This window comes from Pseudorasbora parva, chromosome 21, assembly GCF_024679245.1.
Source record: "Pseudorasbora parva isolate DD20220531a chromosome 21, ASM2467924v1, whole genome shotgun sequence".
In the NCBI taxonomy this organism is placed as follows: domain Eukaryota; kingdom Metazoa; phylum Chordata; class Actinopteri; order Cypriniformes; family Gobionidae; genus Pseudorasbora; species Pseudorasbora parva.
In genome coordinates this window covers 21,798,658-21,826,349 of record NC_090192.1, presented here as the reverse complement: position 1 = coordinate 21,826,349, position 27,692 = coordinate 21,798,658, and the positions used below count along the sequence as shown (strand labels likewise).

Genomic DNA, 27,692 nt, shown 5'->3' with positions numbered 1-27,692 from the left:
ATCAAAAACAATGCAGTACTATTACATATAAAAACACGTTTTACTCACATAAGTGTTTCACCATTCCTGTCGTATCCAAATCCGACATCGACCGGAGAATTGTTTACAAACGATTCCGCAGTGAAATGAAATGAACACACAAACGGTCTTCCCCACGTGAGCTGGAACTTCATTAAAAATGAAGTTCAACCACTCATTCCTAATATTATGATCTGAAGGAAGCTTATGCAGTGACTGTGTTCTTCCACAACCAGGAATAACGCAATATCTTAATCTTCCTCGGCATGAAATTGTTTTTGACCAGCTAGCATGAGCCCTCCATGAGTCTGTGGGCAGGGCTACTGAACTACACGTGCTCATTATTCTGTAGAGGCGGTGTTTCTGTGTGACGCGCACTGACGTCAGTATGAAGCACAAGGCCGTTTGCTGAGCCTGGTATCTATAAAAGCTTTTCTTTGACTAACAAGGAAGTTTTCAGCTCTAAAACTTACAGGATATTTTTTTATTACCATGACCTTTTATATATCAAAGGCTCAAGGGAAAGTTGATTCCTCAATTCATCACCCCTTCTTTAATAAGCATTCTCACAACAATTCATCTACGGGTGGGCGAGAGAGTTGCAACATAAATGTGGTCAAATAAAGACTTTTGGGACAGTTCCCAGTGATCATGATTCGGATGGGGATTAAAGGGATAGTTCAACCAAAAACTCATGTCGTTCCAAACCAGTGGTCGCGTTAGACTCTCATCGTTTTGAAAGACAGGGACGTACAAAATTATGTCATCTATTATTACCCGTCATATTTTAATGGTAAGACTTTTAATAGCTTTTGTTTTCGTACATATTTTTTTAAAACATGAAATAAATGGACGAGCATATATAGGCAAGATTATGCATTCATACATCTGGGTTCATTGTCGTTTAGAGACCTGCCTTAAATAAATTATACAGGACATGCATAAAATCTTTATAGAAGCCATAACATTAGCACTTCTATTGCTTTTAGGGCATCTCTAAAGAGCCTTGTTTGAACTGCACATGTAAAAATATGGAACGGCAGCATTTTAAAAGTAATCTGCAGGAGTCCGCAGCACAACCCTGAGACTTCAGCCTCTCTGTATTTCTCTTAAATGAGGGTGGCGGCAAAAAAAATCACTTACATCTTTCTTCACCCCCTGGAGTGAAATTGGTTTGATCTGGAGCGGATAGTGCTGACGTACACGCTGAATAGTAAATGCTTCAAATTATCAGAGTCAAATCTACCACCTGTGAACCAGACATGAAAGTTAGGTTAAAAAGATGGTGGTGATGACATCCGAGAAACTGAAACGAATAGCACATTTATCTTCACTAACGAGGGCTCATTCAGCACCAGCTCTCGTATGCAAATGAACTGCGTTTGTTTGGTGAATTTAGGATGATCTACAATACATCTCAGCCATTTCAAACAACCTAAAATGTCATTTAAAGCTTTCATGATTCTAGCCACCCCAGGAGTCTTTCGGCTTGCTGGTGGTGTTCTGACTGATGGATGATAACAGACCATTCAGGCTTGAGTGACAGGAAGGCGCGACTATGGTTTCTTTCCCGAGATGTCCAGGGCAGTCTGGTGCACATTCCGAACTGTCCCAGACCCTATCTTGCTCCTACTCGTCCCTGTCAGTCAAGCGGCAGTAAATAAAGAGCAGGTTATGAGAGTCTTCCTCCCTACACCCCATCCATCAGCCAGTCTCTTAATACCTACAGCTGTCACCATTTCTGAGAGGAACTGCTGTGTGATGTATTTCACCACCGTGGAGAAAATTAGCTGCTCTGGATATGTTTTGCCGCCTAAACTTAGCATTCCTGCATGCCTTCAGGAAAAAGCGGGGATGACTGTCAATGAGATGAATTACCATTCAGCTGTGGTGGGGATTTTTGTTGTCGGGCCTCTTGCACCCAGAGATTAAGGCGGCAGCATAATGCGTTTCCACTATGGCTCGCTCACACACAAAAGGCAAGAACTGCGCTGCTTGTGTGTTTTCTTTAATTACTATACTGTGTCGTGTTTGATGGCCGGATGAAAGGATATTTTAGATAATTTGAGGCTGTGGAGACCAAGATGAGATGTTGAATAAACATTGGCACCAACAGATTTCAATCTTTTTGTTATATGAAGGTCACACTAAAACAGTTTTGTGCTGTATTGATACTTCTGAATAACAATTGGAAATGGTTTTGGGGACTTACGAAACAAATATAATGGTGGTATTGGATTTACAATGACACCTATTGGTGTGGAAGTGTCAAGCAAATAAAAAGGTTTGCTGCAGACATACCTCATTCACATATATTTTTTTTAAATTCAGGATTCATTTTTGCAACAAATGATCCCAATTACAGACCAAGATAAAGTAAAGGGTATCTAGCTGGTGATGTGATTTCATCATGTAGCAGACACCATAAAGTAGTGCTAGGTGGTATATTAGTTAATCTGGTATACTGCTTTCAATTTCACATATGACGTATAGGGCTGTCAAAATTAACATGATAAAGTGTTAACGCAAATGTTATTAACGCGCGATTAACGCAGCGCACATTTTCTGTTTGATCCATGGCCCGTAGTTGAAGAAATTGAGATCAGCCATAGACGTAAAGGATGCAGCAGAAAACATTAAAGGAGCACTAGGTAACTTTTAAACCTTCATAATATATTTTCAAGACTCTTGTGATGATACATCGACTTACAATAGGTTGAATGACACGTCTGCCATAGCTTGATGGGGTTTGTATCGTTTTTAATCGTACTTTTAAACTTCGGGTTTCGGGTAGTAACTCGAGAACAAAAAGAACTACAAAATTCGACTGCTTTACAGCATATACGTCACTTCCACCAACACCCACACTTCCTTAAATTCGGACGTGCGAGCCCAACTTTGTTCGTCGGATAATATAGTCATGTCCGAAGCAGCACAGACAAATAAGAAAGAAAAGGTTTTGTTGGAGGAAAGCAATAAGAGGAAACGAAAAAGTGATGGGATTAAAGGCAGGACGAGGATCAACATTGGACCAGCGTTTGCTCGTTGGCGTGAGCTGAAGGAGGCGTGCCTGACCGATGCTGTCATGCTTTTTATGGTGATTACCTACCACTCAAACTTTGAATTGAAGTATCATATAGATTCTGTAAAGGGGTAACCAATAGACTACTATAATGACGCTGGCTTGTAAACTTGAGCATTGTGATTATTTGGCGTTTGAAAAAAAATCTGTAATGCGCCCCCTGACCTCAACACGACAGAACACCTTTGAGATGAATTATAGGGGATGCTGTGAGCAAGGCCTTCTCGTTCAACTTCAGTGACTGACCTCACAAATGCTCTTAAAGAAGAATGTTAATGGGAATTTTTGACCACACTCCTAAACCTTGTGGAAAGGCTTCCCAGAAGAGTTGAAGCTGTTATAGCAGCAAAGGGAAAGCCCAACTCTATAATAAACAGTATGGATTAAGAATGGGATGTCATTAAATTTCATGTGCATGTAAAGGCAGATGTCCCAAAACTTTTGGCAATATAGTGCATATAATACCTATACCTACAATACTTTAGAATACCTATGCTAGACAAAAGAAGGCAATGTTGGGTGCCAAATTTTCATATCTCGATGGCAATTCCTGCCTAAAGTAAATGGAGACTGGGCCATTTAGTACCCAATGATGTATGTGCTGAAGGGAATTTATGTCTTGTGGACTGCCTAATTGACACATCATATGATAACACTCATTAGTATACCAACACTGCTCCTACAAATAATCTGTAATGAAAAGAAAATGAAATTTTGGAAACATTTATTTAGTTATTATTTTTTTACATTTTAACTTATGAATTAATCAATCCATAAGTTAAATGTGATGCACACAGGTTTGCCCATCAAAAGGTCTCATACACTCGACTTGGATGTTTAAGTTATTTCAACTTAAATTATGTTAAATTGACTTTAAAAAATTAGTTACATCTTGTTTAACTAATAAAAAAAGTTTATCATTTCTTAACTTATTTTGAGGAGTTAAAACGATGTAAAAACATATGTTATCATAACTTATTGAACATATAATTTTTTGCAGTGTATCAGACTGTTGTATCACAATTTTTTTCAGTGGTGTCAACATTCACGAATGAAACACTGTATCAGCTAAAAAATGTGTGACTCAGACAGATTTATATGAAAATGTGCAGATATTCTTCAGTAATACACATAGAGAGAAAGATGCTTAGCACAACTTCCTCCATCTGCACCCTCTGCTTTCTGGCAAAGAACAGAATTTGTTTTGGCTGCCTTGAAAGTTGACAATTGCAGATTTGACAAGCAATGTGCATGATGTGTGATGCAAGAGAGGGCTCAAAAGCACTTTGAGAAGCATACAATAATTTATGATGATATGCATGGGACTTATTGCATCATAAAACAATTTCAAAAGCACATGAAGAGAAATTAAATCAGTTTTCAGTACAGTCAGTCCAACATATTTCTAGTAGGAACACATTCTCGGTTTCAGACACAGCTCAACTAGAGCTGCAATGGCCATTTTTCTCTGTCCTTAATTACTTTTCGACCAGTTGCTGTCAATCTGTAAACCGCTTGTAAGTGCTTGAAATGCAGGATCTACCTGCCCATTAGCATCCTTTATTGATTTTATGTAGCTTAACCAGAGCTTAAATGAAAGCTTTTGGTGACTCCAACATTACACATACAATATAGATAAATGTATGTGAGATATGACAGTACAAACAGAGTCAAAGCAACCGCCCTGTAGCATGCTTACTGTCAAAGGACAAATGTAAGCAATAAACTGTTGAAAGCTTCTTTAAGTGACACATTGTAATTATAAATGCATTCTATGTTCGGTGCATTTGACACCTGTTTACTGTTTCACTTAAGAGACAAACACTTGAACAATAAAACAAACAATGTTATACAATGCTGCTTCCCAGCTAAATGGATTTGTTTCAAGGATTTTAAGATAAAAATAATACATTTTAAATGAAAAAGCATTATTAATTTAAAAAGCATCATCATCATCATCAATTTGTTTTGAAATGTAGAGGATGCATCGACAATAAAATTGATGTGATAATTTATAGTGATTATTTGTGTTATGGCACTGATAAAAAGGATGATATTAAAGCTTATACCATTTACACTATTTTGTCTAAATATTATATTAAAGGGGGGGTGAAACACTCAGTTTCAGTCAATCTCATGTCAATCTTGAGTACCTATAGAGTAGTATTGCATCCTTCATATCTCCGAAAAGTCTTTAGTTTTATCATATTTATAAAAGAAATATAGGCTGTACCGAGTCTTTCCGGAAAAAACCGAGCGCCTGGAGGCGTATCGTGTGGGCGGAGCTAAAGAATGACGAGCGGTGACGTCCTCAAGCGTGGAGAAACCCATCTATCTCAGCTAATACAGATAATGATCCACAATCAAATCTGAGGGAGAAATAAATTGAACAGGAGAAACGGCAACATCAGGACGTCCGTCTCTGTGGTATGTAAGTTACTGTATTTAATGGCCTCTCCACATTTCTGTGTGTTTACTCGCAGAGTATGAGGACATGATTTGGTTTATGGACTATTGTATGCGACTAGACCTTAGAAGTAGCAAGCAAAACGGTTTTGCACGTCAGAATACTGTAACGTTATACAGAGAACAACAATGGAGTAACCGTTAGCGCATTTGAATGACGAAGCACGCGATCGTGTCGTTTACTGATGTTTACTCATGCGACGGTAGCCAATAGCAGAGACATTTGAAGCAGTTTAAGTTAACTCACCGTCGAAGCTTTATGGCTGGGACCGCTCCGTCAGAAACACACTTCTTTGGTATGATTTGGTAAAGTCCTGTGACAGCAGTGGCGTGTAAATCCATTTTGAGACGCAACTGAAACGATGTTGTCAAGCTTCCCGTCATTTCTGCGTTCAAATCGGTTCAAATGCAGCGCTGCCTTCCCGGAATGCTGTGCTGAAGAGTTGAAGTCGCTCGACGTCACCCATAGGAATAAAGTGGAGCGCGGCGCCGTTCACGGACGACTGGATCTGCAGCTGAGAGACTGTTTACAGCGTGCTCTAGTCACGCGCGCGCACCCTACCGGGAGAAGAGCCCGTACGGCCCATACAAGGACCTTCCGCTCTTATTAACGTCAAATAGACCCATACTCGAAAAAAACTCGCCGAAACTTGTGAGAAACCGGAAGGAGTATTTTTGACACAGAAATACTCCATCAAACGTCCAACATTAGTTTTTGAAACTTTGTCTATGTTTAGGATGGGAATCCAAGTCTTTAACAGTGTTAAAAGCTCAGTATGCATGAAACAGCATTTCACCCCCCCTTTAACAAACAGCTAATAAATATTATAATACAGTAATATATTTAAAATATCATATATATATATATATATATATATATATATATATATATATATATATATATATATATATATATATATAAATAATTTAAATGGAATTTAGGCATCTCAACATTATAAATGTAGGGAAAAAATAACCCTACCGTTTAAAAGTTTGTTGTTGCGAATGATTTTGTTTTTGCGTGTTACTATGGTAATCCAGGTCGAATGTCCAATGAAAAAGTCATCCCATGCATTCCAAAAACAAAAACAGTTCTCATAAACAACTCGATAGCACGAGACAGTCCAACTATCAAATATATTAAAATTAGAACAAGATTAGAGGGTTATATCGATCACTAAAGAGGAAGCAAAGAATAATAAACAAACATATATTAGGAGTTTATTGTCTTACGTTTAAGGACACACTGCGAGCTGACGCTTGAAACAGACAGTGTTTTATAGGATGTGGAAAAGAATGGGTCTTAATCATCGCTGAAGAGAATGATGATACGATTACAAATGGACAAACAAGCGAACGCGACACACAAGCATATTCAAGCAAAAGCCAGCATAGATTAGTTCTGTGAAACAAAAAAGCAATGTTACTCGCCTATCGAGAAGAAATAAAGCAACCTCGGCATACGATTGCAGGCCTTCCCGCTACTTGAGTTCTCTCCAGCGTTGGAAAGCTGATATTCTTACCTGATCGTAAGCCTTCTTTTCTTCTACAGATATTTTCCATGTTTTTTATCTACCGACTCTTTTTCTGTCGTTGCTCAGCTAATGTCCATCCTATGTGTTGTGTCTTTAGAATAATGACATGCACTGAGTGCTCTCTTCTCACCATCATTAGTAGACATGTCGCTTACTGCCGATTGGCTATAAGTTTGTTTTGGTACTCGGCCGTGACGATTTTATAAAGCATTTCTTAAATAACCCTTACCCCACCTTTAACTGTTAAATTTGTGTTTTTAATGTATTAGATTATGGTAAAGGTATTCAACAAAAAAAAATGGCAGTAAAGAACAAGCACAATATCCAATATCGACTGATACTGACAAATTAAATTAAATCAAATAAAAACTGATAACCAATATGGTACTGATTTATTGTGCATCCTTAATTATATCATGAAGTTGTCTCCCATGTAGGCTTACAATTTTCTGCTAGATTTTTTTTTATTTTTTTTATCATGTCACAGATACACTTGTACTCTAGCAAATGCCACACTTCTACTCTAATTTGGTGATGGATCTATGACAGGGTGCAAATCATTTATCACTCTTTTACCACACAAATCAGGCTAGTGTGTAATATTTAAAGCCACGTTAAGGCTTTAACGTTACAGCCTTAACGTGTTAAGACAGCCGAGAGTTCAACAGGTTCTACCTTATCAGCCAGCAATGGTGAGGGGCACCATCCATTCCACAGTCCACGCAGATCGCACTGATGCAACATACAGTACACCAACAGTGGGACTCACAGATAACAGGCCCTTTAGTTTGCTGGGCACAGAGCATTTAACAATCATCAAAATACAGCTGCCCCTTCCCCAACACGAAGTCCTTCCCACACCTCTGGTGAATAAACAGGAACCAGATTGCCAATCCAACACCCCTATCAGGAGCTCAAGATGGTGTGCAACTAAGCCCAGCGTGATATTCCACAGGATGTGACTCTGATTCAGAGACAAAGGTTTAAAACCTTTCTTCTCCAGCTTTACCCATTTAAAATCCTTCTTTTTGCCCTCCCTTACAGTGTTTAACAGTGTAATCCTCTAAAAAAAAAAAAAAGGATCAAAGAGCACATAAAACTACAAACATAAATAAGGTATCATAAACTATGAGCTTGGCCGTCTGGCTTGCACAAGTTATGTAGGTTTATGCCCATTTTCTGACCTCAATAGACCCTCTTTATTCCATAAAGAGGTTTATAGATTATAGAGAGAGAGGAAAAAAAAAAAAAACACATACACGTCCTTCTTAAAAAATGTATATTCATTGCACACCAACTGAAATATTTCAGGTGTTTTATTGTTTTAATACTGATGATTTTGGCATACAGCTCATGAAAACCCAAAATTCCTATCTCAAAAAATTAGCATATCATGAAAAGGTTCTCTAAACGAGCTATTAACCTAATCATCTGAATCAACTAATTAACTCTAAATACCTGCAAAAGATTCCTGAGGCTTTTAAAAAAATCTCAGGCTGGTTCATTACTCAAAACTGCAATAATGGGGAAGACCTGCCGACCTGACTGCTGTCCAGAAGGCCATCATTGACACCCTCAAGCGAGAGGGTAAGACACAAAAAGAAATTTCTGAACGAATAGGCTGTTCCCAGTGTGTTTATCAAAGCACCTCAGTGGGAAGTCTGTGGGAAGGAAAAAGTGTGGCAAAAAACGCTACACAACGAGTAGATTGTGGAGAAAGACCGATTCCAGACCTTGGGAGACCTGCGGAAGCAGTGGACTGAGTCTGGAGTAGAAACATCCAGAGCCACCATGCACAGGCGGGTGCAGGAAATGGGCTACAGGTGCCGCATTCCCCAGGTCAAGCCACTTTGGGCTACAGAGAAGCAGCACTGGACTGTTGCTCAGTGGTCCAAATTACTTATTTCGGATGAAAGCTAATTTTGCATGTCATTCGGAAATCAAGGTGCCAGAGTCTGGAAGAAGACTCTGAAATGCCAAAAGAAGAAGAGGAGAAGGAAATGCCAAAATGCCTGAAGTCCAGTGTCAAGTACCCACAGTCATTGATGGTCTGGGGTGCCATGTCAGCTGCTGGTGTTGGTCCACTTTGTTTTATCAAGTGCAGGGTCAATGCAGCTAGCTATCAGGAGATTTTGGAGCACTTCATGCTTCCATCTGCTGAAAAGCTTTATGGAAATGAAGATTTCATTTTTCAGCACCACATGGCACCTGCTCACAGTGCCAAAACCACTGGTAAATGGTTTACTGACCATGGTATTACTGTGCTCAATTGAGCTGCCAACTCTCCTGACCTGAACCCCATAGAGAATCTGTGGGATATTGTGAAGAGAAAGTTGAGAGACGCAAGACCCAACACTCTGGATGAGCTTAAGGCCGCTATCGAAGCATCCTGGGCCTCCATAACACCTCAGCAGTGCCACAGGCTGATCGCCTCCATGCCACGCCGCATTGAAGCAGTCATTTCTGCAAAAGGGTTCCTGACCAAGTATTGATTGCATAACTGAACATAATTATTTGAAGGTTGACTTTTTTTGTATTAAAAACACTTTTCTTTTATTGGTCAGATGAAATATGCTAATTTTTTGAGATAGGAATTTTGGGTTTTCATGAGCTGTATGCCAAAATCATCAGTATTAAAACAATAAAAGACCTGAAATATTTTGGTTGGTGTGCAATGAATCTAAAATATATGAAACTTACATTTGTATCATTACATTATGGAAAATAATCCATAATGAGAAGGACCTGTGTGTGTGTGTGTGTGTGTGTGTGTGTGTGTGTGTGTGTGTGTGTGTGTGTGTGTGTGTGTGTGTGTGTGTGAAACTTAAATCTTATATGCATTTAAACATGTCTGGCATTTTAATTTCTGCAGTGAACTCTTCCACATTCTTTCAGGAGCTCTAATCCTGTATCACGCTCTCAATGATAAGTGAAAAACTGATTTTTGATGTCACAATGCACGCAGCTTTACTGCCAGGTAAGCGAAAGGGAATCAATAATGTCCAACAAATAGATACATGAATAAAAGTATCAAAGTCAGAATGATTCCAGTGAGTTGGTTAACGCAGGGATTGCATTTTGAATGCAAATGTACATGTATGTATGTACATATATGTAAATAAACATACATACATAATATATATATACATACATAATATATATATACATTTTTATACACTTCACTGATTCAAACACTGGTAACAAACGTATGGAAATTAAAAACAAAAAGTTGTTATACTGATATATTTAGACAATGATTAACAAAATGTGATTTTACATCACAATACGGAATAATTGCTCCATAATTAGACCTAAAATGTACAATTCATGTGTGTGTAGGGAACACCATTTGTGAACACTGATAAAAAGCTTTTGTAAAATGATTACCTGGAACAAAGCTCCCCTGAACAACTTCTTTGTAAGCCCACCATCCCTCGTGGATTTTGGGTGGATTTGGCTGAGCTGTGAGGAAAGAAGAGGAAAATTGGAGTGATTTAGAATTAATTATAGAAAAACATTTTTATTGAATTTGACCGTTCATTGTTTTCTCTGTCATTTTCCATTCGCAAATGATTTCTGGCAAACAGCCCTGCAAGAGAGGAACCAAACAAACAAAATTGGAATTAAAAACCTCCACTTTTGTTCTTCAAACATTAGAATAGAGATGCATTCTGGGTGGACCTGACAAGAGATCCTGCTGAACCAGGGCTGTAGTTTATAATTGAAATGACCAAGTAAAGATCCTGCTGCTAAAGGAGGTCATGACCTGAAATTACAAGGCATGATTTTAGGATATTGCATTTTTACACCTAAACTTTTTTGTCCTTGCTGCCACTGGAAAACATGACTGTTGGGCCAGAGGTGCCAAGGCTGCCTTTTAATGGAACTGGAGGAGGGTTAATCCTTCCATCAAGGACAAGAACTAATGCAGGAGAGTGGTTCAATTTCACAAAAAGAGGTGGTGGTTGGAGAGGTGAAAATGCTTCCTCCTCTTAGGAGCTCTACTGGAAAATAATCAAATACCACAATGAAGATAATGATTTCACTGAGTACTACTTTATCTGAACATACATCGTTGAAACTCCAAAACTGAAGTTGACTGCAGTGAGAAAACTGCTTGATTAAAGAGCCCTATGAATGAAGATCACTAGCTACAGACAGTATATTAATACTTCTGAATAGCAATTTTGAATGGTTTAGGTCTAGTTCTAGGTCTGATGTCTCCCAAAATAGCTGATAATGGTGGTATCGGATTTACAGTGACACCTACAGGAGAGGATGCAGCATCATGCAAGTAAAAAGGTTTGCATATCGATATCACTGTACTGTGAACCCTTTTCACGGATATGTTTTTATCTCACAGTTTTTTATTCTGCACTTACATTTCCAATAATAGACCAAAATAAAGTAAGTAGTATTTTGCAGGTCATGTGATTAACATACTGTAAAGCAAGAATCCTTATGTAGAATTAAAAAAATAAAAGATCCAACAGCTTTTCCTTGGAATAATTCATCAAATTTTTTAAATCATCATTTATGAGTGCAATACATTTTTTTTAAACAAGTTGAATGTGGAACAAATCACAAAATTTAACATGCAGATTTTCATATTTGTGTGGATGCATTATAGGATATGATTTGTTTTCTATTACACTGATAACCATGTCCAAAAATATTGGCAGTGACAAATGTTGTATTTCACAAAGTTTGCTGCTTCAATTTTTGTAGAATGTTATGCAGGAAGACAATGATAAACATTTTATGGCCACTGATCCAAAATTTCAATGATCTCATTAGGCCATGTCCACAGTAACATGTTTTCATTTGAAAAACTCCCACCTTCCGTCCACACTGAGATGACGTTTTAAGTAGCTTTTTGAAAACACTCTCCAAAGCGGATAAATTTGAAAACGCCGTCTTTGCATCGTAGCATGGACTGTGAAGACGAAGGGGTTTGAAAACGATGATGCATGTTTAGTCATGTGATGCATATTGTACCAATAGATATGTATGTGTATACCGCTATCATTATACTGTATAGTATGTGAACATGAAGCACTTATGAGAGAAAAAAAAAAGTTGTAGTCACACAACATCGGTTACTGAAAACATCATTTTGCATTCGTTTTTTAATCAACATTTAGTAAAAACTGTGCAAATCTGTCATGGAAACGCGGCTACTGTTGGCACAACACATGACTCAAGGTAGCTTTCACCTTTTCTTCTCCAGATAATCAATTTTCCAGATGTCTCATAGTTGGAAGGTGGCTTCATCAGAAAAAATAACTATGCACAAGTCTTCTTTCAACCCTTGTATTTCATGCATAATTTTACTCTGTACTCAATGTTTTCTTGGAGAAAAGTGGCTTCTTTTGCTGCCCTTCTCGACATCAGGCTATTGTCCAAAAGTCTTGGCCTCACTGTGTGTGCAGAACTGTGCACTCACACACCTGCTGATTGAGCAAACTCTGCACTGGGGGTGAATAGGGGAATCCACTGCGGCCGACTCAGGATATGTTCCAGGCACCTCCTGGAGACGTCCTAAAGCCTTCTTTACTACAGTTAAACCTCTCTCAAAGATTTTGATGATTGAGTAAATGTTTTTTTTTCTTTCCAGGTACAATATTCTTTGCATGTGAGGCCATTTTGATGCAAAGCAATGATAGCTGCTTGCTGTTTTGGAGGCAACCATTGCTAACACCGATTGGAAGCACTTCTTCTCCCCTTTTATAACAATCAGTTAGCTCGTATAATCCAATCAGAATGATACTGTGATTTCAGCTGATTTCAAACTTTCATAAGCTAATGATGATCAATTAAATTATGCAGTTTTAAATGTGGGTTTTCTAGTTCATTTAAATGCATCTATCACAGCACAACAATCTAGAAACAATGTGAATCAACAACTAAAAGTAGCAAACTTTGAGATACACAACATGTATGGTCAGTGACAATTTGGCCATAGTGCTCAAGTATGGTCATTTGATTCCAAGTCTAACACCCTGCAAATAGCAAATGAAACTACGGTATATGCCTAATATAGTAGTAACTGTTTAAATGTGTCAAAACTACAAAGCTTTATATCTTGCCATTGATGAACGTCACAAATCTCGCTCTCTCTCAGGTATCTTGTCAGGATCTTTCTTCAAGCAGAAGTTAGTATGGAGTGCAAGGCAATAGCAATTCATCAGCCATGTTCTCCTGAGGGACACTGGCGTAATAATACAGGAGAGATTTAGTGGAAGCTCCAGGACAAGCATCAGATACTGCATCAAAGCATTTCTTTCCCTCTCAGTGAGGAAAACAATGCTCCCATCCCTGCAGCTCAAAGCTGTCGTTATTAGCGGGACAGAGACTGGATAGGAAAAACATAACGCCAATTGATCATTTCTGAAAGCACAAGACTGAAGCACTCCAGACTTGATGCGACAAAAGCTTTCCATAGAACATCCAAAGAAAGTAGTTTTTATGCCTATTGTGATTAAAATGAGAGTTTTGATGGCTTTTATGTAAGTGTGTATACCGCTGTAAGCTTACAGGGACTTAAGAACTGTTGTGATTGAATGTAATTCGTTGCACTCAGATCTTATGTGTGTCCCAGTTGAATGTGCAGGGCTGCATGAAAATGAGACATCACATATTTCATTATGACAGCAGTTTGAGCAAAGCAGCTAAGTTCTATTCCATTTCCCACACAGCTTGGCGGTGCCCCAATAACATATTTACTGGCTTCAGCAGAAAGAAATGCCTCAAATCAAGAAAGCAAAAACTCAGTCAGAGGTCATACAGAACAGAAATGTAAAGCAGGTTCCTTTTAACATGATCCGTCCAAAAAACTTCATTAATTGGCAGTGTTACCGTCACAACTAATCAAAAGGAAGGACAAACAATTACTAAAACAATGGTCCCGTTCTCAGTGGAAGACAATACATAAAGGCCAGATTAAGTCTGAACTGGCTCTAAGGGACAGTATCAGCTCGAATCCAACAGGGTTTTATATTTTATTCTTTAATAATGGGATTCATGTGATTGGTTTAATAATATCATTCAAATGATTGAATGCAGCTGGCATTGCCTTTTCAGCATTTTACAAATGATGCCGCTTTTCCCAGCAGCTGACTTGCTCATGCATTATTCAGAGTCGGGTAATCAAATGAATAGATGAGGGCGGTTGAAGCACAGAGGTAACAAACCTATTGAATGTCTGCAGAGTTAGTGTCAATAGATCAAAAAGTAATTAACACTAATTTTCTGATCCCTGTTCCCAATGGGGAGACCCCCCCTGCTTGGTAAAGGATTTTCAAAGAGGCACTTCACAACAGCTAAACATAAAAGGCACAGAGGAAAAATAGTCTACATTTGCCACTATTAGAGATTAGGGATGTGTATGAGTAATTAAGTAGTCGAGCACTCGTTTTCACACCAAATACAGTAGTTGACTAACACCATTTAAACAGTTCTCTCACCTAAATCTCACAGTGCTTTCTGGTGCATCCAAGCTATATTTGTCATGCATCCCTGTGATCTCACAAGATGAGGATCTGCTATTAGTGCTATAAGACAGGGGTTTTCAAACTGGGGTCCTCCAGAAGGTTCTAAGGGGGCCCCAGAAAATTTCAGAGAATTAAAAGACAACGCAAAAATTGAGTCTACCGAACAATCTAATGGTTTCATTCCTAATTGTTCATCTCCTTGTTTGCCGTATACTTACTTTCAAGATTTGTATACATGTTTGCTTCGTATCTTTCTAGTGAGCTTTTCTCACTATAGTCCCCCTTATCTTGCTAACTGGGGTTCTTAACACGGTGTGTAAGCTGCATAGACCTGCATTATGAAAGTTGCTTAAACAAGTAAATCTTCATTGAAAATGTTTATCTTCTGTTTAATACATACAACATTAAGTATAGCCAATTTAAATTTGAAAACAATATGTTATATTCATAATTCCACACTTACTATTTAATATCTAACAGTTTTTAAAAAATTATACATACAAATATATAGATGTATTTTAGGAAGGGGGTCTCCCATGAAGGTTCCTCATAATTGGGGGTCCTTGGCTTCATGAAGTTTAAAAACCCCTGCTATAAGATACCTCATACACAGTATGTTTATAACTCTGACACACACACACTGCTCATCCAATGTAAAAAGAAATGGGATGAAGAGCATCATTATTCATCCAAATGGTCTTTTAGAACTATTTATAGACAGATATGAGTGAAGCTTTATTATTAGCATCTATACCTGACATGAGGGACTCTTCAATATGTAGAAACTATACACAGCTGCAGATAGAACTAGACCTGTGTGAGCACATACAATTGTGCCCCTGACACACATGAAAAGGCAATAGGATTTTACTAACATTTGGGCGCACTGTTTGCATTTTCCTGACACTGTTTCCCTTATTTGAATTTTGCTTGACTAAATGATGGGTTGGGGCATATAATGGATGTCTACAGTATTAAAGGTGATTGAGTATGTATGTTTGTTATTAACCCATTTAATCCCACCGGTCACAATTATGACCACAAATTTCCTTAACATATTTTAGTGTGGTATTTAAAAGCAACTTCTATTATGAAACAAACGTTCATTTATAATGCAAATTTAGGATGTCTACATGAGTTCTGGGCAGGTCTAACATTGTTGGATAGTTTGGTCATGTGACCACACATTTTTATTTTATTTCTTGGTACTGCCATCTTAACACGATGATGTGAAGCTCAGAAATGACAGGCAAGTTTTCTAAGTACATTTTTGAATAGCTTATACATTTTTTGCGCAAATCATCATGAAATGGTTATCTCTACATACATGTTGAAATTAACCGAAGGACGTGCAGGCGTGTTTTTCCTCATGTGTAAAACAACTTGTGTGTTTGAATAGAACACCTCTAAACATGGCAGGAACATCTGTGTGTGTATGCATTTGTAGATTGTAGTGCAAACAAATCATGATATTTAACTGTGAAACTGTAATGGGAGATCCATGTTGAAAGCTGTTTTTTTCAGGATTCTTTGGTGAACAGCTTTAATCTGAAACAGAAAGCTTTTGTAACATTAAAATGTCTTTACTACCTCTCTTGACACGTTTACTGCATTGTTGCTGAACAAAACTATTAATATTAAATATCTGAATGATTTATTATTATAAAACAATTAGTTTAAAGGGGTGGTTCAGTGTTTTTTTCTCTTTTTTCCTAGGCTTGGTTGTGTTTATGGGGCGCAGTATAACATGTCTTAATGGTTTTTTTAGTTTTTTTTTTACTCTGTATTTTCTTATTTCTGACCTTTATTCCACACCGCTGTCTCCATTATCCTTTGAACGTCTCGTTTGCTTCCTGCTTCTATGAAGCCCTTCGCTCCGAAAAACGCAATGTTCTTAGATTGGTTAGATGGTCAAATGTAGTTTCATGTATTTGTATTAGCTGAAGTGGCAAGCACAGGTTGCCGGAAACGCTGCGCCCCTTACCACTACGGGCAGAAGTCACATCTGTGGTGACTAGCAAGGGTTTATGATGTCATAGAAGAAGCTTGTTGTAGTCCTACCATTTTTGTAGGCAATAAACTCCCATAATTTAACAGTACAACATAAGACCATATCTCTGTTTGCATTGAACTTTCAGAGCTGTAACTTTTCAGATACTGTTTATGCTCAAGCAGCAACATTACACACTAACTAAAAAAGTGAAAATCGCATGCAACTACCCCTTTAAAACAGATTCTTACTGATCCCACACATTTGAACGGTAGTGTATAATGCTGCAAAAGCTTTAGATGGATTGCGTGCAACAACTGACAATTTCTATGATGTTAAAAATCTTTTTAGGATTAAATTGTGCATTTATAGGTTAAGCAAATCAAATGTGTTTATATCTGAAAGCCTTTTATACACGCTTAACTGCAGACTTTGAGTGTCCGTTATAAAGAACCATTATTGTCCCTTCTTTTTGTCCCACATTTTGTTCTTTGTTGTGTATGTTTGATTATGTTTTGTTGTAAAAAAATGCAATCAAATCAAAAAGCCATCTTTTTAATCTTTCACATTCTTTGTTTAAGTTTCCTCACAGTCCCATTCAGCTGTTATAGGGCCATTAGGAATAGGGGAGGGTCTTTGTCTGCAGATGTGAAAAACATCAATATTCATGATGATTCACGCCTTCCTGACACAAAACATACAAATTTTAAATCAATATATTGTTTTATGTGAATGAATGGCCAAGAGTGATTTTTACATCATCTTCAAGGAAAAATTCTAGCCTACGTAATCCAGTTTTCAAAAGTCATGTGAACAAATATTCAGTATGGGTTTTATAGCCTTATAATATTGGCTTTATAATATTTTTAATGCATAAAGGTCATTTTGGCAAAACTACAAACCTTTACACACAATGGCCCTCATTTATCAAAAGTGCGTACACCAAATTTCCAGCGTACACCTTGCCTACACCCAAACCCACGGTGACTTTGAGATTTATTAATATGGACGTTGCCGTAAGGCACGCTCAAATCCTACGCCAGCTCAGGAGGTGGTGTACGCATGTTTTGAGTTAGTGCGATAATGTGCAGAAAAACTATTCCTAACGCCACTAAATGCACTGACAAAGTGATGCTATATTATGACCCACTGTAAAAAAACAACAACAACAACAATATAGTAATTATAAACTTCAGTGTTTATTTTTGTGCAGCATAGACTTCAATGTTTAATTTGTGTGACTATAGGCTACCAAAGCATTTGAGGCATGTATTCCTCCAGTTGCGAGCCTGTACGGCAGCTGCGCAAGGACTGGGACTGAATAATTCTGACAAAATAATAAAAATTACATTCTTCTTCTTTTAAATATTAATAAAATAAATAATAACGACATTATTATTCTAAATAACAATAAGCGTCATTAATAATAAAAATGATAATATAATAAAAAGAATCTTACAAATTGTCATGCAATTATTAATGTGAATGAATGGTAGGCTACTCCACATCACATCATCATATCATACGAAATTATGCTAATTGTTTCAAAACATGTGCTGTAAAATAATGCACTGTGAGGTAGGCCTAATTTATCATCCTGCTTTAAATTGCTGGAATGCGCTTCTCAACCTCCACACTATTAACAGTACTCGTAATTTGGGTCCATATTTGTTTGTTTTTTTGGGTGCCTTTAATCACACTCTTTAAACTCCCAATTTTGCTTATTTCCCCTTCCCTGGTAATTGTCTCGATGGGCGCGTCTCAATCATCTCACTAGTTCAGTAGTCAGGGCACTGATCAGGGAGTCAGCCCATTGACTTATGTCCTAACCAGTGCCCTGACTAGTGGACTAGTGAGATGATTGAGGCGCGCCCGATCTCCACGTCTGAGAAGTTTTGCTTCTTTGCCGTCTTCCGTGTGTCCATGGCGTAAAATGAGGGCGTGGGGTAGTTGGAGACTTGAATATATAGGGGCGTGTTATTCTAATGACGATCGTTTTCAGCCGCGGCATTTATCAAGGGAAGGTATTGCGTACACCTGGATTGCAGAGGTGCGCTAAGCTTCATAAATCAGGCGGTGAGAGGAGTGTAAGCATAATCTTACACCAACATATACGCCCGTTTCTACGCAAGATTGATAAATGAGGGCCATTCTGCTTGCATATTATTGTAGCAGAGTTTGTGCTGAATAGAGTGTGCTCAGACTTTAGCCATGAAAACAAGTAACAGAAATAAGCACAAGTGTCAGGGCATGTCAAAACACCTTCCAGGCCCAGAAAGCAGCTCAGGGTTCAGAGGGTTAAAACATGGTTTATTCTGTTGTCAGGCTGCAGATAAATGAAGGCAAGTCACAATTGTGAGTGGTGGTATAACACAGGGAGTCCCCTATATGTCATTGTGTGTTATTCTTATGAACTGTTTTTCAGACTGAACTTTTTTTTCCCCAAGGATTTACTTAACCTTGGTGATCCATGGTCTGTCTTTCTATACGTCTGTCTGTCTATACATCCGTTTGTCTGTGATTAAATGGGGTTTAAGCTACACTATGGTCACATACATCATACATATTGCGGTTACATTTGGTTGTCAGTTCACCTATGTAGGGAAGTGATAACCGCATTCTACAACCAAATTAACTCCTGAAAAATCCAGGTACTGACAATACAGTTAGTCGTTAATGATGTATTTTAAACAACAAAAAGCCCATCAAAAAACTAAATAAATTGAAATATTTCATGCTGAAATGAATGCCTAAATATATCAACTCATATTTGCTCACTTTAATAACGTTGTAAATGCAGTCGCTTTGAGAGCTTAAACAACAGGGCCAATAAGTGACAATAAGTGGACATAAAATGGCAACAGCCTTCGTTGACTGTGCTTCAGTTAAAATTGCTGAACATAACGATAAGAGTCTTTTGTAACTGTAATATTTTGCATACCATGTTTTTGCATTAGCCCAACTAACTATGGTCTATAATAATTATTTACATTTTAGAGCAGTCAGTTTGGATTTAGTGGAAAACTGCTACTTCCACTATTCATTCAGGCTGTGTGTCAAATCTGTAAATAAAAGAAAGAAGGCCAGTCCAGCAGTGGAATGTGGTATTGTAATAGCTTGAAGCAACAACAAATGAACCTAAAACTGAAAGGAGACTGCAGGCAAACAGGCAAAGCGTAATAAAATCCAGAAACCAACATTAGCTTGGCTCTTCAGAAATACATTTAGTCTGCATAGCACCACATTTGCTGTAGATTGACAAGGTTCACAAAACAGCGTTTCTCTGTAAACCAGTTACTACTATAGTCTATTTGCCTTAAAGCCTACTAGCCAAGTTAGTTTACTCTGTTTTACCTCAAGTAGCTATTTCACTGATGAGGTTTACCTATAATCATAGGGACAGTGATGCACATGAAGCTAGCAGATATACCTGCTCAGAATAGTACTGAAATACAAAAATGGCAGAACTACCAAAACATTATTCTTCCGAAAGAAACTTGTTTTATAATTCAAACGCAAGAGGTTCAAAAGTCTCATATGGCGCTTTTCCACTGCGTGGTATGACTTGGCTTGGCACAGCTCAGCTCGGCTCGCTTTACTTTGGCTCGGTTTGCTTTTCCACTGCAGTTTAGTACCGCTTTAATGTGGGAGGGATTATAGACTGATCGTTATAGTTGCGCTACCTCTAATGCCGTGACATTATAAACCCAGCAAACAAACGCACAACACAGGAGCAATGGAGCATATCAGTGGAATGGTGTTCTTGATTTTAGCAGGTTTGGCATCTCAAATCCAATGACATGGTAGTGACGATTCTCTCGGACCAATCAGGTATCTGCAGTGTTTAAACGACACATTTTAGCATCAGTACGGCTCACTTGGAGGTGGCACTATTTAAGTGAGCTGTACCATGCAGTGGAAAAGTGCCGATTGTGTAGCTTTAACTTTGATTATATTAATTAAAAATCGACAAACATAATTTTTTTAATACCATTTTGCTTTAATTACAGTTAAAGACCAAAGTGATTTTAACACCTTCCACCCCATTTCTCCAAACTTTGGGATAGTTCATCCAAAAATGTACTCAACCTCATGTCATTCGAAACCTGTATGTATGCGTTTCTTCTACAGAGCACAAAAGATGATATTTTGAAGAATGTTGGTAACCAAACTAGGGATGTACCGATACAATTTTTTCTGAACCGATCCAATCCGATATTAAAAATTCGGAGTATCAGCTGATACCGATACTAGTGCAGTTTTGTTTAAAATATTCTATTGTGAAATTTCTATACCCATGTTGAACTGATAATCCCTCTTTTGTGAGTTAAACAATCTACTAAATACAGACAACATTATAACGAAAAACAACAAATGAGGTGCTCAATAACTGTATAAAATCTAAGCATTTAGTTAGAAACAAATAAAAGTGAATACTGTTAAAGACTAGGATTCCCATCCTAAACATGGACAATGTTTCAAAAAATAATTTCAACTCCTTCTGTTTGTTTTTTTTACAAGTTTCGGAAAGTTTTTTTTTTCGAGTATGGGTCTGTGTGACGTCAAATGGGACACTGTTCCATTGTTTTTCTATGTAATTGAAAACACTAGTCTGACGCGCAAAACTGTTCCGCTTGTACTGCTAACGTTTAGCCACATACAATAGTCCATTAACCAAATCATGTCATCATAAACCATGAGGAAACACACACACACACACGTTGACAAGCCGCTAATTAAATACAGTTACAGTAGGCTACCATATACCACACAGATGTCCTGCTGTTGCTCCTGTTTAATTTCAGCCTCCTGATCAGATTCTGGCTCATATGTATGGTTGTTTTTTTTTTTTTTTTTCACGTTTGAGGATGTTACAGATATACGCCTCCATCCGCTACTTTTTTTTTCCTATAAATATAGTAAAACAAAAGACTTTTTGGAGATATGAACAGTGTTGGGGAAGTTACTTTTAAAAAGTAGTGTTTGCTCGTTACTCGTTACTTTTTTAAAAAGTAATCCGTTACTTTACTTAGTTACCCCCTTTGGAAAGTAACTTTTTATGTTACTCGTTACTTTTACGTTACTTTTATGTTGCTTGACTTTGGGCAGAACCCAATATCTGTTTCTTAATGTGTAGGCCTACATAAAGTTATACTATGGAGGACATAACAGGTATTTCTTTTGTGCTCTTTATTAAAAAAAATAAAATAAAAATAAGCTCCTTAGGAACAACATGGTAACCTCAAAATTGGTCATATATCTCAAAATAAAACATGCATGCCTCATCTAAATCCAACAGAAAAAATAATAACTTAAAAATGGCTTGATGTCGATGGCTTGTGTAAATAAAATAAAATAAAATGGCACAATACAGTTTAGAGGCAAAGACATTTTAGCCAAAATAAAATCAAGCACAACTTATAGCATGACTAGCCTCAGAATTAAAAAGGCTATGTTAACTGAATATGCTGGCCCTACTTCACAGTATGATGGGCAGATAGAAAAGATTAGGCAAAGGCTTGAGATGCATGGGTGGCAGGCAACCTATTCCACATCAGCACAAAATGGATGATTATACCTCATCAGGAGCAGTCTTTCAAAACGTTTATCTGAAAGTCTGTTTCTTCTGGGGGTAAGCACAAGGCCTCCCAGGCTGAACAGCCTTTCCACCGGTGCACTGGAGGGTGTGGCAGTGTTGTATTTCATGAACACAGCTTTCACTCGGGGGAAACGGTTAAGAACTTCTAACTCTGAGCCTGATCTCATGTACTCAAGTACCTCGGAGTCTGCACTAAAGGCCATTGCGTCTTCCTCTTCCTCACCAAAAGAAAAAAAGTCCTTTTCATTGGCGCTGCTGTGTGCGGCAACTTCTCTGTTTTTATTCTCAGCCGGCTCTGCATCATGGGGTAGAGTGCGACACTCCGCGATGAGCAGCGCACGCGCCTCTTCTCTCCGGTCTGCTCCACTTATCCACCGAACTTTAAATTTCGGCAACGTCAAGGCAGCCAATAAAGCTTCCCTGCTCTCCAACACCGGTGCGAATCGCGTCTTGATAGCCTAGGACGAAATGATATAGAAGACATAAGCTTAGTTTTCAGACATACGACTATCAAGGTAGAAAAAAAAGAGAAAAAAAGGGAGATTGAGAAAAATATATATATATATATTGTTTAAAAGTACACATTTTAACCTTCTATATATTTCTCAGGTCTGTGAGGCAAGTAGCTTTTCTTTTTCTGAGACCCCAGTTCACGCCATGATGATTATATTGCATGCAATATTTACTTTCTTATTTATTAAATTCAGGTAATTGGTTGATAAAACATCGATTAAAATTAAGATACAATTAATACAAAACGAAATTAATTTTATAGAAAGGCTTTCTACAAAAACAAACTTAATAAAGTGGTCAAAATCATGTCTGCCCACTACATTTGTCTCCCGATATATTGCGCAAAATTATGATCTTACTCATGCTTTACACTTTTCATATAATCAACATACATTTTTTTTTTTACACATAAATACAAAACTAAATCTTTAATGACTATGATACAACACATAGGCCTGTAGCTAACTTTCAGATAGGCTATTAAGAATTGGCTTACCTGTACAATTACACCCGGTAGGTCAGCTGTCATTCTTGAAAGTCCATTTTGGAGTGCGAGCGTCCTTGACATCAGGGTCTCCAGGGTTGGTAGAAGACTACCATAGTAGCAGTTCTCTTCGCCTTGCAAGATATCCAGTGCTACTGTCATCGGTTTCAAAACAATGCAGTATTCCTTTAGGAATAAATGTTCGCGCTCTGTCGGGCCTCTGATGTCCAGTCTAGTACAAAGCGTATTCAAATCTTGGGCCGGGATGTCACTGATACGGGACAAGGCATCGTGGAAGGAATTCCACCTTGTGGATGTAGGGACGATAATTTTTTTCCCACAAATTTCATCGACGATCTCAGAGGCCACGGTAGAACGACTTGCCTTTGTCCAAAGAGCAGCACACTTCGCCGTTGCACTCCTGTACACAGATTTTGTGTCAGTTTTGTTGGATGACAGCCATTTGTCGATGTCATTGCACGAGATTAAATTGAGCGTATGCGAAGCACACCTAAAATGCGGGGGAAGAGAAAACTGTCGTTCTGTGGTTCCAAGCAACTCTTCCACATCTGTGAAAACTACACCTTGCTCATCTTGCTCTTCATCCTCCTCTTCGTCAGGTTCAGGGGGTGCATAAATCTTAAAAGCTTTAACGAAATTCGACCCGTTGTCTGTAACGGTGGCAGTGATCCTATGTGAAAGGCCAAACGCTGAGTGAATCTGTTCCATTTCAAAGCCTATGACATCATATGTATGCCTGCCCTTTATTCTTTTGCATGCGATGGCAGCTTTCTCGCGATTCAAGTTGCGCGGATTGATCCAGTGCACGGTGATTCCCAGAAAGCTTCGGTTATGGCTACTCCATATATCCGCAGTGGTTGAAACATACTGTAAACTCTCGAACGTTTTCTTTAATTCAATCTCCATTTTTAGATAACATTCGTCCAGATAGCCCGTGAAAGTTTTACGATCTGACCATGGGCGCCTGTCTCCTGTTGTAGGTATTTTGCTAAGTATCTTTCTGAAAGTGGGAGATTCGACAGTATTGATGGGTAACATTTCATCGACGATGAACGAAGCGACAAGTTTGTCCAACTCTTGTTTAGTTACCTCATGGTGGTGAAAATGAAGTTTTAGCTGCTTATTTGGCGTTGGACTCGACATATCATCATTTCCCCGCCGGGGATCTTGAGCGACAAGCTTCATGTTAGCATGTTTTCCTTTCAAATGCTTGGTGAGGTTGGCAGTTGAGTTAACGGCAGTGGACAAAAGTTTCTCGCCAGGACACAGTGTACACCTTACACTCACATTCCTCCCCTTAGTTTCAACGAGTTTGAAGTAGTGGGAATACCTCCATCCCTCAAAAGTTAGCGTCGGCTGCTTCTCACTTGCCATGATTGTTTTGCAGACTGCTGCAGCCTCTGTCACGTACCGCGTGGAGCTTGTAACTATTGCGCAAGCGTGCAGATGGCATGTGCAGTGTCGCTGTCAAATCTTACCATGGGAAAAGTAACGTTACGCCCAATTGAAAAATGAACTACGTTTCGTTACCAAATTTTCAGTAGTAGCGCGTTACACTACTTTTTACCTGAAAAAGTAGTTACGTTACTGTAACGCGTTACTTAGTAACGCGTTACACACAACACTGGATATGAAGGATACTACTCTATAGGTACTCAAGAGTGACTGTAGATTGACTGAAACAGTGTTTGGAGAGAGTTTCATCGTGTTGACCGTCGTAACCGAACGAAGCACAGTTTGAAAGCTGAATGGAGAATTACTGACAGACGCAGCAGAGGGAAGCATTCACGTGAACTTGAATTTGATGACTTGAATAATCATCTGTACCTCACATTAAACTATGGAATGGCTTCAGAACACTTATAATAAAGTGCATAAATCGTTGATGATGCTTTATAATGTTTTTGAGACTTTATAAACTTTGAGAGTTTTGGGCTCAACAATAAAACAGAATATTATATGCAGAGTATCAGATTTGGAATGGTCCTATTTGACGATACCTGATCCAGCAAATATTTGGCGGATCAGAGCCAATAAAAAAATAATTAAAAAAAATAAAATAATTAAAAACATGAGGGTACACACTGAATTTTACCTTGAGATTCTCAAGTTTGCTTTGGTCCAATTATTGTTCTAAAAGGTCAATTCTATGGGTTGTTGCCTTCTTTTAGGTTTCTGACACATTGTGATTTTGTTTAAGATTCTGCGCCAGAATCTTACATTTTGTTTATCTTATTTTTCACAGTATCTTATTGAGCATTTGGTTAAGTCCAATATTTTTTGTACTACAAATGCCCCTTGAAACTGATAGATTTTTATAGTCATGCTAACTAACATTTTGTTTGTACTATTACCACAGTGCTTTTCTTCAAAGGAAGTGGGGGGTTTAGGAGCCCCTTGAAAATGAGATGATGCATCTCAAGGTTAAGGTTAAGGTTTATCCTTAAAGAATAAAATTTGTTACAAGTTAGGGCTGGGCGATATGGCCCAAAAAAAAAAAATTCCAGATTTTTTGCCAAAAAATTCGATTTACGATTTTAATCGATTTTTTTTTTTCCCCTCCTACTTAAAATCAATCTGCATGACAAAGAAATTGTTCAAAACAAGTTTTAACTTTATTTTGTTTAGGTAAAATATTTGCAGCTTGGTAGAGTGCCTACCTGGGGTGCCAAACTTTCAGCATGGGAATAACCCAGACCATTCCACAGTGTAAATGGGCACCATATCTTTTGCAATATACAGTATACATATCAAAGGTTTATTAATTGATATGCAGATCAAATTAACTTTTATTAAAAACAGCAATGTGCAAAAAAGTATAGGGAAAATTGAAATGTTATGTTATTTAATAATATGCTAATGATATTATTAAATATAGATTACCATTGTTCTTCAATTTTCTCACACTGAACTGACCGACAGCTTCAGTTATTATAAAATGAGCTCTTTACTTGCTTTGTGTAATTTAGTTTTTCATGAGACTTGGTGACTTTGTACTTTTCTCCATATATTAGGGAGTGTAAATGGCTAATAAATCAATACGTGCTCTTCTGGTTATAGTGGTGGGCACTGCATATCTTTTTTTAATAAAAAATGATTGTTTGCCACAAAATGGATTAAACATTTAAAAAAAATAACTAAAATACTATTTCTTTCACAAAACCCCTTTACACTTTTAGTTTTACAAACCATCACATTAAAAATAGCATATTTTGGATATTTAGAGCTTTGAAGTGCTGGAAATAAGTGCAGTAAGTGTACAAATAAGTGTACGAAACCATTGGAAAGTGCTTGAATTTCAATCTCAAAAGGTTGTATGAATCCTGAGATAAATAATGACAACAACATTAAATCCATGTGGTTTTACTACAGTAAATCATGGTGAATGTTGGTGATTTGTGACTGAAACCCCTGACCTTCGCTCATGTTGTCTCCACGTCAGCTCTGTTTGATCTGATATCTGTGGTTCATAACAGAATTCTGCGCAGAACGCTTCCACTAGATCACAGTTTCGATGTTATTAATTCTGTGGTGAATTTAAACGCTCTCTCACTGGATCTCCAGCGCTGTGTATCGTGTCTGTCGCGAGATCGGCCCGTGTATGAGCTCGCGCTGCGTTCGTTGTCCGCGCAGCTCAAATGAGCGCAGTTCTGTTCACGTTCAGACTTTAAACACACTTTGCAGCGGGGTAATAGTTCTGTGAAATACTGAACCAATGACACTGTATGTTGTTAGACGGTATCCTTGTTGTATCTCTGTGGCAAACGCGCAGGGGAGGGCTGAGCCATTACGGGAGCCCAGAGGGAGCGTCGGCGGATTTTAAAGAAAAAAAACGATTTTCATTCACAAAAATCGACATGAAACTACAAACTCGAATTAATCGATAAAATCGATTTATCGCCCAGCCCTATTACAAGTGAAGAACAACAGAACTAGAACTCTACAACAGTGTAACATTTATATCCCTGATCCCTTTAAGAGCATTTGAAAACCAAGTGATAAACTACCTACAAATGGCACTTCCAGAAGTCTCAGAGAAACTAGGTGATGCTGTAAATTAACACTTCATCAGAAACTAATTGTCAGAGGCGACCATTAGTATTCATCATGGAACCGGGGCAGTACAGGGGCTCATCCATGCAGGGTGAAAAGAGAAAGAGGCGCAAATGCCGCCCATTAATGAAACTTGACCTTGCCGACAGCTGTGCTTACTGACTTATGAGATAATTGTCTTTCACCCGGCCTGTTTGTGGCACCACATTATGGATCCAGATGCACCAGTGTAATGTTGCAGGGCTCATCCCCCGTGGACTCTTTCAATCAAGCCCAAGCATCCTGAACCGTTTATCAATATAAAAAGGCCAGGCAATATGCTGTATGTGTAATCACCCTTGATATGTGTCATCATTCCTGTGCCAATGATCGGACCTCTGAACCGGCTTCTTCAAAGCGTAATCGCTTTAGTAATGCAAATACTTAGCAGCAGCAATG

At 38.1% G+C, this 27,692-nt stretch overlaps 2 protein-coding genes across 4 annotated transcripts in view; both read right to left on the bottom strand.

Annotated features, from left to right (window-relative positions):
- Positions 1-27,692, bottom strand: part of ca10a (carbonic anhydrase Xa) — a 240,428-nt gene that overhangs the window by 189,300 nt on the left and 23,436 nt on the right. For 2 of the 3 annotated variants that reach the window (XM_067429906.1, XM_067429905.1), the window contains one exon: positions 10,489-10,563. In XM_067429906.1, the coding sequence (XP_067286007.1) occupies positions 10,489-10,563 (75 nt within the window). Of the gene's footprint in view, positions 1-48; positions 202-10,488; positions 10,564-27,692 lie in introns of those variants that run through there. The other variant, XM_067429908.1, reaches the window with a different exon arrangement.
- LOC137056490 (uncharacterized) lies at positions 22,129-24,743 on the bottom strand. The gene is made up of 2 exons (XM_067430613.1): positions 23,193-24,743; positions 22,129-22,641 (listed from the first exon to the last, which is right to left on the bottom strand). Exons 1-2 carry the CDS (start codon positions 24,573-24,575, stop codon positions 22,129-22,131), a joined length of 1,896 nt encoding a protein of 631 aa, XP_067286714.1. The 5' UTR covers positions 24,576-24,743.

What these genes read in the sequence shown, in the direction of transcription:
- LOC137056490 (XM_067430613.1), bottom strand. Translation starts at nt 24,575, where the DNA reads ATGGCAAGTGAGAAGCAGCCGACGCTAACTTTTGAGGGATGGAGGTAT. An exon ending in TACCGGGTGTAATTGTACAG is followed by an intron (nt 22,642 to 23,192) that starts GTAAGCCAATTC and finishes ATTTCGTCCTAG; the next exon opens with GCTATCAAGACGCGATTCGC.